The sequence below is a fragment of the Oncorhynchus mykiss genome, chromosome 18, assembly GCF_013265735.2.
Source record: "Oncorhynchus mykiss isolate Arlee chromosome 18, USDA_OmykA_1.1, whole genome shotgun sequence".
Taxonomy (NCBI): domain Eukaryota; kingdom Metazoa; phylum Chordata; class Actinopteri; order Salmoniformes; family Salmonidae; genus Oncorhynchus; species Oncorhynchus mykiss.
This window is the reverse complement of record NC_048582.1, coordinates 61,122,471-61,136,769: the sequence shown is the minus strand read 5'-3', so window position 1 is coordinate 61,136,769 and position 14,299 is coordinate 61,122,471. Positions and strand designations below refer to the sequence as shown.

At 45.6% G+C, this 14,299-nt stretch overlaps 1 protein-coding gene across 1 annotated transcript in view; it reads right to left on the bottom strand.

Moving 5' to 3' along the window:
* LOC110496654 (gamma-aminobutyric acid type B receptor subunit 2) overlaps positions 1-14,299 on the bottom strand; it is a 432,145-nt gene that overhangs the window by 120,836 nt on the left and 297,010 nt on the right. The window contains exons 5-7 of the mRNA XM_036953439.1: positions 14,022-14,087; positions 11,405-11,593; positions 10,201-10,443 (exon numbers count right to left, since the gene is read on the bottom strand). Coding sequence (XP_036809334.1) covers positions 10,201-10,443; positions 11,405-11,593; positions 14,022-14,087 — 498 coding nt within the window. The remainder of the gene's footprint in view (positions 1-10,200; positions 10,444-11,404; positions 11,594-14,021; positions 14,088-14,299) is intronic.

The window sequence follows — 14,299 nt, the reverse complement described above, 5'->3', positions numbered from 1 at the left end:
GAAAGAGGTAGTTGTTTGGGCTAAATTATAGGTGGGCTATGTACAGGTGCAGTAATCTGTGAGCTGCTCTGACAGTTGGTGCTTAAAGCTAGTGAGGGAGATAAGTGTTTCCAGTTTCAGAGATTTTTGTAGTTCGTTCCAGTCATTGGCAGCAGAGAACTGGAAGGAGAGGCGGCCAAAGAAAGAATTGGTTTTGGGGGTGACTAGTGAGATATACCTGCTGGAGCGTGTGCTACAGGTGGGAGATGCTATGGTGACCAGCGAGCTGAGATAAGGGGGGACTTTACCTAGCAGGGTCTTGTAGATGACATGGAGCCAGTGGGTTTGGCGACGAGTATGAAGCGAGGGCCAGCCAACGAGAGCGTACAGGTCGCAATGGTGGGTAGTATATGGGGCTTTGGTGACAAAACGGATTGCACTGTGATAGACTGCATCCAATTTGTTGAGTAGGGTTTTGGAGGCTATTTTGTAAATGACATCGCCAAAGTCGAGGATTGGTAGGATGGTCAGTTTTACAAGGTTATGTTTGGCAGCATGAGTGAAGGATGCTTTGTTGCGAAATAGGAAGCCAATTCTAGATTTAACTTTGGATTGAAGATGTTTGATATGGGTCTGGAAGGAGAGTTTACAGTCTAATCAGACACCTAAGTATTTGTAGTCCACGTATTCTAAGTCAGAGCCGTCCAGAGTAGTAATGTTGGACAGGCGGGTAGGTGCAGGTAGCGATCGGTTGAAGAGCATGCATTTAGTTTTACTTGTATTTAAGAGCAATTGGAGGCCACGGAAGGAGAGTTGTATGGCATTGAAGCTTGCCTGGAGGGTTGTTAACACAGTGTCCAAAGAAGGGCCGGAAGTATACAGAATGGTGTCGTCTGCGTAGAGGTGGATCAGAGACTCACCAGCAGCAAGAGCGACCTCATTGATGTATACAGAGAAGACAGTCGGTCCAAGAATTGAACCCTGTGGCACCCCCATAGAGACTGCCAGAGGTCCGGACAGCAGACCCTCCGATTTGACACACTGAACTCTATCAGAGAAGTAGTTGGTGAACCAGGCGAGGCAATCATTTGAGAAACCAAGGCTGTCGAGTCTGCCGATGAGGATGTGGTGATTGACAGAGTCGAAAGCCTTGGCCAGGTCAATGAATACGGCTGCACAGTAATGTTTCTTATCGATGGTGGTTAAGATATTGTTTAGGACCTTGAGCGTGGCTGAGGTGCACCCATGACCAGCTCTGAAACCAGATTGCATAGCAGAGAAGGTATGGTGAGATTTGAAATGGTCGGTAATCTGTTTGTTGACTTGGCTTTCGAAGACCTTAGAAAGGCATGGTAGGATGGCTAGAAGACCTCAGTGACTTTGAAAGAGGGTTCTCAAAAGAGCATGGGATGTTTAATCTCAACCCAACTGAACACTTATGGGAGATTCTGCATGAATGATGTCACATTCCTCTGATAGATTTCCAGACACTTGTAGAATCTATCCCAGGGCGCATTGAAGCTGTTCTGGCGGCTCGTGGTGGCCCAACACCCTATTAAGACACTTTATGTTGGTGTTTCCTCTGGCAGTTACCTGCAGCTAGGCTTGACACTGCTGCTAAGTGCTATATTTAAAAAAATGTTTTACCTTTATTTAACTAAGCAAGTCAGTTAAGAACAAATTCTTATTTTCAATGACAGCCTAGGAACAGTGGGTTAACTGCCTGTTCAGGGGCAGAACGACAGATTTGTACCTTGTCAGCTCGGGGATTTGAACCCTAACCCTTCCGGTTACTAGTCCAATGCTCTAACCACTAGGCTACCCTGCCGCCCCATATGCTGACAGTGGTGAGATGGCGCTAAAACAAAAGAGTCTTTAGGCTAAGCATCGGTAGAAAACTGCAGTAGAAAAGTACCATAAGTGTTTCCTGCTTCCTATTCTGAGACTCCGGTAGTGTTTTTCTTTACAGTGGCCTGCGAAAGTATTCACCCCCCTTGGCATTTTTCCAATTTTGTTGCCTTACAACCTGGAATTAAAATTGATTTTTTTTGCCTACCATGCCTATCACTTTGCAGAAGATTTTATTTTGAAACAAACAAGAAATAAGACAAAAAAAACTGAAAACTTGAGCGTGCATAACTATTCACCCCCCCAAAGTCAATAGTTTGTAGAGTCACCTTTTGCAGCAATTACAGATGCAAGTCTCTTGGGGTATGTCTGTATAAGCTTGCCACATCTAGCCACTGAGATTTTTGCCCATTTTTCAAGGCAAAACTGTTCCAGCTCCTTCAATCTTCAATCCTTCACAGATTCTCAATTGGATTGAGGTCTGGGCTTTCACTAGGGCATTCCAAGACATGTAAATGTTTCCCCTTAAACCACTCGGGTGTTGCTTTAGCAGTATGCTAGGGCCATTGTCCTGCTGGAAAGTGAACCTCCCAGTATCAAATCTCTTGAAGACTGAAACAGGTTTCCCTCAAGAATTTCCCTGTATTTAGCGCCATCCAGCATTCCTTCAATTCTGACCAGTTTCCCAGTCCCTGCCGATAAAAAACACATGCACAGCATGATGCTGCCACCACGCTTCACTGTGGGGATGGTGTTCTCGGGGTGACGAGAGGTGTTGGGTTTGAGCCAGACATAGCGTTTTCCTTGATGGACAAAAAGCTAAATTTTAGTCTCATCTAACCAGAGTACCTTCTTCCATATGTTTGGGGAGTCTCCCACATGCCTTTTGGCGAACACCAAATGTGTTTGCTTATTTTTTTATTTAAGCAATGGCTTTTTTTTCTGGCCACTCTTCTGTAAAGTCCAACTCTATGGAGTGTACAGCTTATAATGGTCCCATGTGACAGATCATGTGACACTTAGATTGCATACAGGTGTAATTTATTTAACTAATTACTGTATGTGACTTCTGAAGGTAATTGGTTGCACCAGATCTTATTTAGGGGCTTCATAGCATATGCATGCACCACTTTAAAAAATATATATATTTAGAATTTTTTGAAACAAGTAATTTTTTTCATTTCACTTCACCAATTTGGACTATACATGAAATCCAAATAAAAATCCATTTAAATTACAGGTTGAAATGCAACAAAATAGGAAAAATGCCAAGGGGGTGAATACTTTTGCAAGGCACTGTAAATGTATAAGTACTCAGGGTCAGATGCTGTAACTCTGGAACGAAGGAACTTTTTACCTGCCATCAATTGTGTTTAATAAGACGGTGTAATTGTGTCTTTCTGCAGGAGTATGTAGGAGAGCTGATCTAGGATCAGGTTCCCCCTGTCCATTTAATCTTATTAATTGTTATCTGAAAGGCAAAACTGATCCTAAATCAGCACTCCTACTTTACAACCTTTGACATTCAGCCCATGGTCCTGTTAAGCATGTGACTGCCGAGAGAGAGTATGTTGTAGTTCCCAATCTTTTCCCCACTGGGGGGCTCAGGCTGCATGACTGTTGCCAGGGGGTTCACTGTGTTTTGCTGCCGGAAGTCATACTGAGCGATCGCTGACATTCCTGAGGCTGACGTAAGTGTGTGGTTGTGTAGTGCACTTAAGAAACTGTAAAAAGTGTAGAAATATGTGTGAAATTTTTGAAGAGCCTGTGGCCTAGTGTCAATCCTCCTGGCTCCTCTCTCCACCAGAGCCTAGGGTTCAATCCCTGATCCAACCCTTTTGTCTGTTACTTCCAACTGCCTGTGTCCACTGATTAATTCCCTGTCTAAATAAAGGTAAAAAAAATACCCCCAAAAATAAAATAAATATGTGTAAAAATATCAGTATGCACAATCAATACCGGATGTTGTATTTCTAATCTGGAGGGTCTTGATATTCAAATCTCACTAATGGCAGATACATAAAAGAAGAAACAAAATGTCCCTCTTACATTGTTCTCCAGCTCCTGGAGCTCTGGTTCAGCTGGAGCAGGGAGGGAGACAGGGTGAGTTGACCCAGACTAACAGCCCTCTCTGGGATTCACAGACCCAGCCTGCCCTTGTTGATGAGGGCGGTATAACTGTGTTTGAGGAGGTGAGATGACAGTATCACTTTGCTACTTTGTTTCTGGAGGTGAGAAAAGGAAGGAAGGGAAGAAAGCGGAATGTTTGCCCCAGAGAGAGTCTCTGGTTGTGGGCTGCATGTGTGAAAAGAGGGAGTTCCCTGGAGGTCTGGAGACAGAAAGCAGCAGCCTGACACACACACACACACACACACACACACACAGACACACACACACACAGACACACACACACACACACACACACACACACACACACACACACACACACACACACACACACACACACACACACACACACACACACACACACACACACACACACACACACACACACACACACACACACACACACACACCTCTCTATGTCCGCATGTAAGGACTATCTGTCCTCAGGCTGTGTTACCATCCATTAGACAGGAGGCACTAAGACCAATACACTGGCCTACGGGTCCTGGTAGAAAGGATATTGCACTACATAGGGAATAGGGTGCCTTTTGAGACACGCCTACTGTCTGGATAGACAAGGGCCACTGTCTCCTTTGTCTCCTTTGTCTCCCCTATCTCCTCTGTCTCCCGTATCTCCTCTGTCTCCTCTGTCTCCCCTATCTCCTCTGTCTCCTCTGTTTCCCCTATCTCCTCTGTCTCCTCTGTCTCCCCTATCTCCTCTGTCTCCTCTGTTTCTCCTATCTCCTCTGTCTCGTCTGTCTCCCCTATCTCCTCTGTCTCCCCTGTCTCCCCTATCTCCTCTGTCTCCCCTATCTCCGCTGTCTCCTCTATCTCCTCTGTCTCCTCCGTTTCCCCTATATCCTCTGTCTCCTCTGTTTCCCCTATCTCCTCTGTCTCCCCTATCTCCTCTGTCTCCTCTGTCTCCCCTATCTCCCCAATCTCCCCCCTCCTCTGTCTCCTCTCCCCTCCAGGCCATACATGAAGAGGATGAATTCCACTGTACATGTTCACAGTGCTGCTAACAGCCCCGGCCAAGCCCTGGAGGCTTCTCTGAGCTAATGTTTCACTTCCTCTATTGTTCTGCCACTAGACTAGATCAATAGCAGGCGGCACCCAGAGAGCACATTAGACTGACTGGTGTGTTAGTGTCACGTGTTGTGGTTCACACTGCGGATGTTTAGGCAGCGGGTCTAGTACACGGGTGATGTGTGTGTGTGGAAACGCAGAGCCACGATGGGGTGTGGTGTGTGTGTATGGTGTGTGTGTATGGTGTGTGCGTATGGTGTGTGTGTAGTGTGTGTGTGGAAACGCAGAGTCACGATGGGGTGTGGTGTGTGTGTATGGTGTGTGTGTATGGTGTGTGTGTGGAAACGCAGAGTCACGGTGGGGTGTGGTGTGTGTGTATGGTGTGTGTGTATGGTGTGTGCGTATGGTGTGTGTGTAGTGTGTGTGTGGAAACGCAGAGTCACGATGGGGTGTGGTGTGTGTGTATGGTGTGTGTGTATGGTGTGTGTGTATGGTGTGTGTGTAGTGTGTGTGTGGAAACGCAGAGTCACGGTGGGGTGTGGTGTGTGTGTATGGTGTGTGTGTATGGTGTGTGCGTATGGTGTGTGTGTAGTGTGTAGTGTGTGTGTGGAAACGCAGAGTCACGGTGGGGTGTGGTGTGTGTGTATGGTGTGTGTGTATGGTGTGTGCGTATGGTGTGTGTGTAGTGTGTGTGTGGAAACGCAGAGTCACGATGGGGTGTGGTGTGTGTGTATGGTGTGTGTGTATGGTGTGTGTGTATGGTGTGTGTGTAGTGTGTGTGTGGAAACGCAGAGTCACGGTGGGGTGTGGTGTGTGTATGGTGTGTGTGTATGGTGTGTGCGTATGGTGTGTGTGTAGTGTGTAGTGTGTGTGTGGAAACGCAGAGTCACGGTGGGGTGTGGTGTGTGTGTATGGTGTGTGCGTATGGTGTGTTTGTAGTGTGTGTGTAGAAACGCAGAGTCACGATGGGGTGTGGTGTGTGTGTATGGTGTGTGCGTATGGTGTGTGTGTAGTGTGTGTGTGGAAACGCAGAGCCACGATGGGGTGTGGTGTGTGTGTGTATGGTGTGTGTGTATGGTGTGTGTGTATGGTGTGTGCGTATGTTGTGTGTGTAGTGTGTGTGTGGAAACGCAGAGTCACGGTGGGGTATGGTGTGTGTGTGGAAACGCAGAGCCACGATGGGGTATGGTGTGTGTGTATGGTGTGTGTGTATGGTGTGTGCGTATGGTGTGTGTGTAGTGTGTGTGTGGAAACGCAGAGCCACGATGGGGTGTGATGTGTGTGTATGGTGTGTATGGTGTGTGCGTATGGTGTGTGTGTAGTGTGTGTGTGGAAACGCAGAGCCACGATGGGGTGTGGTGTGTGTGTATGGTGTGTGTGTATGGTGTGTGCATATGGTGTGTGCGTATGGTGTGTGTGTAGTGTGTGTGTATGGTGTGTGTGTATGGTGTGTGCGTATGGTGTGAGTGTGTGTATGGTGTGTGTGTGTGTATGGTGTGTGCGTATGGTGTGTGTGTAGTGTGTGTGTGGAAACGCAGAGTCACGGTGGGGTATGGTGTGTGTGTGTGTGTGTGTTCCCCATGGTTCTCCTTCTCCTCTAATAGAAATACACACCTATACTCTGATGCTCTATGAAGGCACAGTAAAGGGGTTAATTATCCTGACAGGTTATGTGCATGTCTAAAATGGCAGCCTATTCCCTACATAGTGCAGTGCTCTAGTCAAAAGTAGTTCACTACATAGGTAATAGTCTGCCATTTGGAACAGACCTTATATCTCTGTCATTACTGTAATGCATGGCTGGTTCTGTGCAGACTGGACAGAATGTATAAACCGCATCAAGCTTTTTTATCGTCTCATGTCATGTACAGTTAGTTATCAGATGGATCAAACAGCCTGAATACAAAATATTGTAATAAATCATAACTGAAATTATTTATAAATTACTGCAGAGCACAGAGCTCTAAATAGAGCATTTGAATGGAGCAAATGTGATAAGTAATTTTTCAATACCATTACTGGGGTATTTTCTGCTCAAATGAACACAATTGTAAATCATATTATGCAATAGTGTTGCTTTCTGTGTTGCTTTCTGAATAGATGGTACTAGTGCAGCTGTATGTTATCCCCTTAGAGACACAGGCGCACGCACGCACACACACACACACACACACACACACACACACACACACACCATACGCACACACCATACACACACACACACACACACACACACAGCTCTGGCAGCCACCCTGGCAGAAGGACCCCAGGGAGATGAGGCTATCTGGACTATCCATGTCTCCCTCCCTGCCACTGTCCTCCAGTAGCCTCCAGAGACAGACCCACTGGCAGCCCACTTCACCCCAGAGAGGCTGAGGGAACTGGGGGGAGAGAGAGTATGGTGTACTGTAATGCCCCAAGGGAGATCAACCTTTTCTCCACTCTCAATACTGGTTACGACACCATCTCTCCCTCTTTCCCTCTCTACCTCTTCAGCCATCTCTCCTTCACTATTCCTCTTTCTCCCTTGCTGTTTTCCTGTTCTCTCTTTCACTTTCCTCTTGCTCTCACTCTTTCTTTCTGTACCAATATTCCTTTCTTCCCTCTCTGTTTCTCCTCTCTCTATTCTCTCTCTATCTTCTTCATCTCCTCCTCCCTCTCTGATCTCTGTCCATCTCTTCACATCCGCCAGCAGCAGCCAGCAGCCATATCCTACACACACACACGCACGCACGCACACACACACACACACACACACACATACACACACACACACACGTCTTCTCTCTCTAATGGTCTTCGATAAGTATTTGCTAGTCAGACTGATCCGTGGTGTGATGGAGGCCTCATTTCTCCATAATCTTCTTGGTTTAGAGCCACTAATCATGATGAAATGGCCTTTAATGTGGTTTGGGCCTGAGGAAATGTCTCATCACAATTCCATGTTAAGTGGCACGCTCACAGTAGCGCTTGGTTGCATGTTGTGAAAAGCAACTTGCTTGTAACGAGCATAGCCAATAAGAACACTGGGATTGTCATAGTGACAGCCCTAACCACCAAAAGGAAAAGCCCAACCACCAATAGGGACAGCCAACCACCAATAGGGAGAGCTCAACCACCAATGGGGACAGCCCAACCACCAATATTCTGTATTAGGTTGGTAATGGTCTCTAAAGTGAAGTATAATTAAAAAGGTCTGCTTTAAGTGCCCCTTTGACAGTTCTTTACTGTATTCATGTACATTAATGTGGCTGGTGCCTGGCATAGCAGCTCTCCAGAGTTGAATCAGATGTGTGTGTGTGTGTGTGTGTGTGTGTGTGTGTGTGTGTGTGTGTGTGTGTGTGTGTGTGTGTGTATGTGTGTATGTGTGTGTGTGTGTGTGTGTGTGTGTGTGTGTGTGTGTGTGTGTGTGTGTGTGTGTGTGTGTGTGTGTATGTGTGTGTGTCTATGTGTCTGTGTGTGCACATGTGCATATGTGTACATCACTCTGTGTGTGCTTGAGAACATGACGGTGTGTGTGTGTACACATTTGTTTGTGTTAGTGTGTCATTGAATCAGGATGGGGCACAGTGGGAGTGGGGAGGGCCAAGCTGTTGCTGAAAGGTCTGGCCAGGTTGGACTCCATAGTCCTGGTTACTGTAGAGGTCATTTCACGCTGGGCCCTGTATAACACGGCTGACCTCAATACTGAAGGCTTGCCTCTGACCTGGAGAGACTTGAAGGTCTGAGCCTCCTTCAGATAAACACAACTTGGCACCTGATGTCACTGTTTTATTGTATAAAGAATGATGTATTAAATATATACTGTAGAGAGAGAATAGCAAAGTAAACACATACTCACAGTCATGACAAAGCTTGACTTTTGATAAAAACCTGTCTTCTATATATTGTTGTTATTCGTTATAATATTGATAATGTTCCCTGCTCATGTCAAAGCAAGCCTTGTTCCAGCCAGAATGGCCCATATACAGTAGAGCAGGAGTTTCTGTTTCTATAACATGAGGCAGCTTGATGATCAGGTATACCCTCTGGACAGGATGCTAGTCAGTCTCCTGTTTCTATAACATGAGGCAGCTTGATGATCAGGTATACCCTCTGGACAGGACACTAGTCAGTCTCCTGTTTCTATAACATGAGGCAGCTTGATGATCAGGTATACCCTCTGGACAGGACACTAGTCAGTCTCCTGTTTCTATAACATGAGGCAGCTTGATGATCAGGTATACCCTCTGGACAGGACACTAGTCAGTCTCCTGTTTCTATAACATGAGGCAGCTTGATGATCAGGTATACCCTCTGGACAGGACACTAGTCAGTCTCCTGTTTCTATAACATGAGGCAGCTTGATGATCAGGTATACCCTCTGGACAGGACACTAGTCAGTCTCCTGTTTCTATAACATGAGGCAGCTTGATGATCAGGTATACCCTCTGGACAGGACACTAGTCAGTCTCCTGTTTCTATAACATGAGGCAGCTTGATGATCAGGTATACCCTCTGGACAGGACACTAGTCAGTCTCCTGTTTCTATAACATGAGGCAGCTTGATGATCAGGTATACCCTCTGGACAGGACACTAGTCAGTCTCCTGTTTCTATAACATGAGGCAGCTTGATGATCAGGTATACCCTCTGGACAGGACACTAGTCAGTCTCCTGTTTCTATAACATGAGGCAGCTTGATGATCAGGTATACCCTCTGGACAGGACACTAGTCAGTCTCCTGTTTCTATAACGTGAGGCAGCTTGATGATCAGGTATACCCTCTGGACAGGACACTAGTCAGTCTCCTGTTTCTATAACATGAGGCAGCTTGATGATCAGGTATACCCTCTGGACAGGACACTAGTCAGTCTCCTGTTTCTATAACATGAGGCAGCTTGATGATCAGGTATACCCTCTGGACAGGACACTAGTCAGTCTCCTGTTTCTATAACATGAGGCAGCTTGATGATCAGGTATACCCTCTGGACAGGACACTAGTCAGTCTCCTGTTTCTATAACATGAGGCAGCTTGATGATCAGGTATACCCTCTGGACAGGACACTAGTCAGTCTCCTGTTTCTATAACATGAGGCAGCTTGATGATCAGGTATACCCTCTGGACAGGACACTAGTCAGTCTCCTGTTTCTATAACATGAGGCAGCTTGATGATCAGGTATACCCTCTAGACAGGATCCTAGCCCTTTTCCTCATATCAGGGAAAGCCCATTGACTCACCGTGACACCATAGAAGTTGGTTTCGTTCATGACGTCCAGCACCAGCTTGCCCACCTCCCGGTCGTCCACGGTGAAGTTGTGGTACATGTCCTGCCTCTCCTTGTGCTGCAGTAAATCCATGACGCGGGTCAGGGTCTTTGCTATCACCCAGATCCCGTCGTAGGCGAAACCATGGTACTTTGAGGGCTCCACCCCCTTCTGCTGTAGCTCTTTACTGTACTCCCTCTCGTACTCTTTAGGTGTCTGGATGTAAGGAGAGAGATGGGGACAATATAAGCTTTTTAGGTTGCCTCCCAAATGCCACTCTATTCCCAACATAGTGTATTACTTTTCACCAGAGCCCTATGGGGGGAATAGGGAATAATGTGGCATTGGGACACATCCTTAGATATCATGCTTTTCTTCTATCCACTATATAGGACAATGAGTCCTTTGGCTAAGAAATCAAATCAAATCAAATCAAATGTATTTATATAGCCCTTCGTACATCAGCTGATATCTCAAAGTGCTGTACAGAAACCCAGCCTAAAACCCCAAACAGCAAGCAATGCAGGTGTAGAAGCACGGTGGCTAATAAGCAAAAAAGAAAGCAACAGGTACAAGCATTTCATCCACAATAGCCGTCAACGTCCTAAGGGCAACAAAGGAGTGGCTCAAGAAGAAGCACATTAAGGTCCTGGAGTGGCCTAGCCAGTCTCCAGACTTAATCCCATAGAAAATCTGTAGAGGGAGGTGAAGGTTCGAGTTGCCAAACGTCAGCCTCGAAACCTTAATGCAAAGAGGAGTGGGACAAAATCCCTCCTGAGATGTGTGCAAACCTGGTGGCCAACTACAAGAAATGTCTGACCTCTGATTGCCAACAAGGGTTTTGCCACCAAGTACTAAGTCATGTTTTGCAGAGGGGTCAAATACTTATTTCCCTCATTAAAATGCAAATAAATTCATAACATTTTTGACATGCATTTTTCTGGATTTTGTTGTTGTTATTCTGTCTCTCACTGTTCAAATAAACCGACCATTAAAATTATAGACTGAGCATTTCTGTGTCAGTGGGCAAACGTACAAAATCAGCAGGGGATCAAATACTTTTTTCCCTCACTGTATGTGTGAGTTGAGGTAATATTTTGTAAATATTCCTCACCCCGCAGGTGCAAAACAGTTATACACTATACCGTGTACCAAAATGCTTATCAGGAACACTCACCCTTCCAGAGATCCCCTTGACCTGTTTGGCGCTGAGGGGTTCAAAGTCCACAGCGATGTATCCCTCCATAGCGGTCAGCAACTTCCTGGTGGTGCAGTTGGTGGAGTTGGCCTGCTCCCACCAGTTGCCCTGGTACCAGCCTGGTATGATCCACTGGTACTTGCTACCATACATGTTCAGGTTGTACGCCTGGGGGAGGGATGTTTGGTTAGTACACACACATACAGGTGTGTCCTTACAAACACACACCACATACAGTGTATGCAAACAACTACACACACACACTACCATACATACATGGGGCGTGCGTGCACCCACAAACACACAAGCACCCACTTTGTACCTATTCTATGTCAAACAACAGTCTGCATTGACATTGTAATCTGTCTTAGACACATTGTTAATCATTACAGACAGCAATGTCAGTGGTATGCTGTTCTGTAAGACACTGGTCACTGAGACAGTCATGTCAGTGGTATGCTGTTCTGTAAGACACTGGTCACTGAGACAGTCATGTCAGTGGTATGCTGTTCTGTAAGACACTGGTCACTGAGACAGTCATGTCAGTGGTATGCTGTTCTGTAAAACACTGGTCACTGAAACAGTCATGTCAGTGGTATGCTGTTCTGTAAGACACTGGTCACTGAAACAGTCATGTCAGTGGTATGCTGTTCTGTAAGACACTGGTCACTGAAACAGTCATGTCAGTGGTATGCTGTTCTGTAAGACACTGGTCACTGAAACAGTCATGTCAGTGGTATGCTGTTCTGTAAGACACTGGTCACTGAAACAGTCATGTCAGTGGTATGCTGTTCTGTAAAACACTGGTCATTGAGACAGTCATGTCAGTGGTATGCTGTTCTGTAAAACATTGGTCATTGAGACAGTCATGTCAGTGGTATGCTGTTCTGTAAGACACTGGTCACTGAAACAGTCATGTCAGTGGTATGCTGTTCTGTAAAACACTGGTCATTGAGACAGTCATGTCAGTGGTATGCTGTTCTGTAAGACACTGGTCACTGAAACAGTCATGTCAGTGGTATGCTGTTCTGTAAGACACTGGTCACTGAAACAGTCATGTCAGTGGTATGCTGTTCTGTAAAACACTGGTCATTGAGACAGTCATGTCAGTGGTATGCTGTTCTGTAAGACACTGGTCATTGAGACAGTCATGTCAGTGGTATGCTGTTCTGTAAAACACTGGTCACTGAGGCAGTCATGTCAGTGGTATGCTGTTCTGTAAAACACTGGTCACTGAGGCAGTCATGTCAGTGGTATGCTGTTCTGTAAAACACTGGTCACTGAGGCAGTCATGTCAGTGGTATGCTGTTCTGTAAGACACTGGTCACTGAAACAGTCATGTCAGTGGTATGCTGTTCTGTAAGACACTGGTCACTGAAACAGTCATGTCAGTGGTATGCTGTTCTGTAAGACACTGGTCACTGAAACAGTCATGTCAGTGGTATGCTGTTCTGTAAGACACTGGTCACTGAAACAGTCATGTCAGTGGTATGCTGTTCTGTAAGACACTGGTCACTGAAACAGTCATGTCAGTGGTATGCTGTTCTGTAAAACATTGGTCATTGAGACAGTCATGTCAGTGGTATGCTGTTCTGTAAAACACTGGTCACTGAGACAGTCATGTCAGTGGTATACTGTTCTGTAAAACATTGGTCATTGAGACAGTCATGTCAGTGGTATGCTGTTCTGTAAAACACTGGTCATTGAGACAGTCATGTCAGTGGTATGCTGTTCTGTAAAACACTGGTCATTGAGACAGTCATGTCAGTGGTATGCTGTTCTGTAAAACATTGGTCATTGAGACAGTCATGTCAGTGGTATGCTGTTCTGTAAAACACTGGTCATTGAGACAGTCATGTCAGTGGTATGCTGTTCTGTAAAACATTGGTCATTGAGACAGTCATGTCAGTGGTATGCTGTTCTGTAAAACACTGGTCATTGAGACAGTCATGTCAGTGGTATGCTGTTCTGTAAAACACTGGTCATTGAGACAGTCATGTCAGTGGTATACTGTTCTGTAAAACACTGGTCATTGAGACAGTCATGTCAGTGGTATGCTGTTCTGTAAAACACTGGTCACTGAAACAGTCATGTCAGTGGTATGCTGTTCTGTAAAACATTGGTCATTGAGACAGTCATGTCAGTGGTATGCTGTTCTGTAAAACACTGGTCATTGAGACAGTCATGTCAGTGGTATACTGTTCTGTAAAACACTGGTCATTGAGACAGTCATGTCAGTGGTATGCTGTTCTGTAAAACACTGGTCATTGAGACAGTCATGTCAGTGGTAGTCATTAATGTCAATATGAATAGGATTTCAGATTTTACTGACACTCATAATGGTGGTTATGGTTATAATACCATACATGGGAAACATCTGCCACACCTATATGTTCGACAACTTGATGTGTGTGTGTGTGTGTGTGTGTGTGTGTGTGTGTGTGTGTGTGTGTGTGTGTGTGTGTGTGTGTGTGTGTGTGTGTGTGTTTCTGCATGCGTGGGTGCGTGTGTGTGTGTGTGTGTGTGCGCGAGTGTGTGCGAGTGTGTGTGTGTGCGTGTGTGTGTGTGTATATATATATACACAAACAATACTCACACAGCAGAATACTTTGGAGGCCAGGTTCTCATCAAACTGTCCGATAATGATCCTTACGTCATTATCCTAAAGAGATGGCATAACAGACAAAAGGGTTAGCCTTCCGCTACAAGCAGCTAATCATTAGCAGCAATCACATCACAATAGTGCACTTTGCATAACATACATAGTCTAGGCTCTGTCTGAAGACTCTGTACTGTGCAGTATGAGATGTGCTATGCAAATATCACCACATTAACAATTCCTAAACAAATGTAACAGCTGTCCTAGTGCGAGGA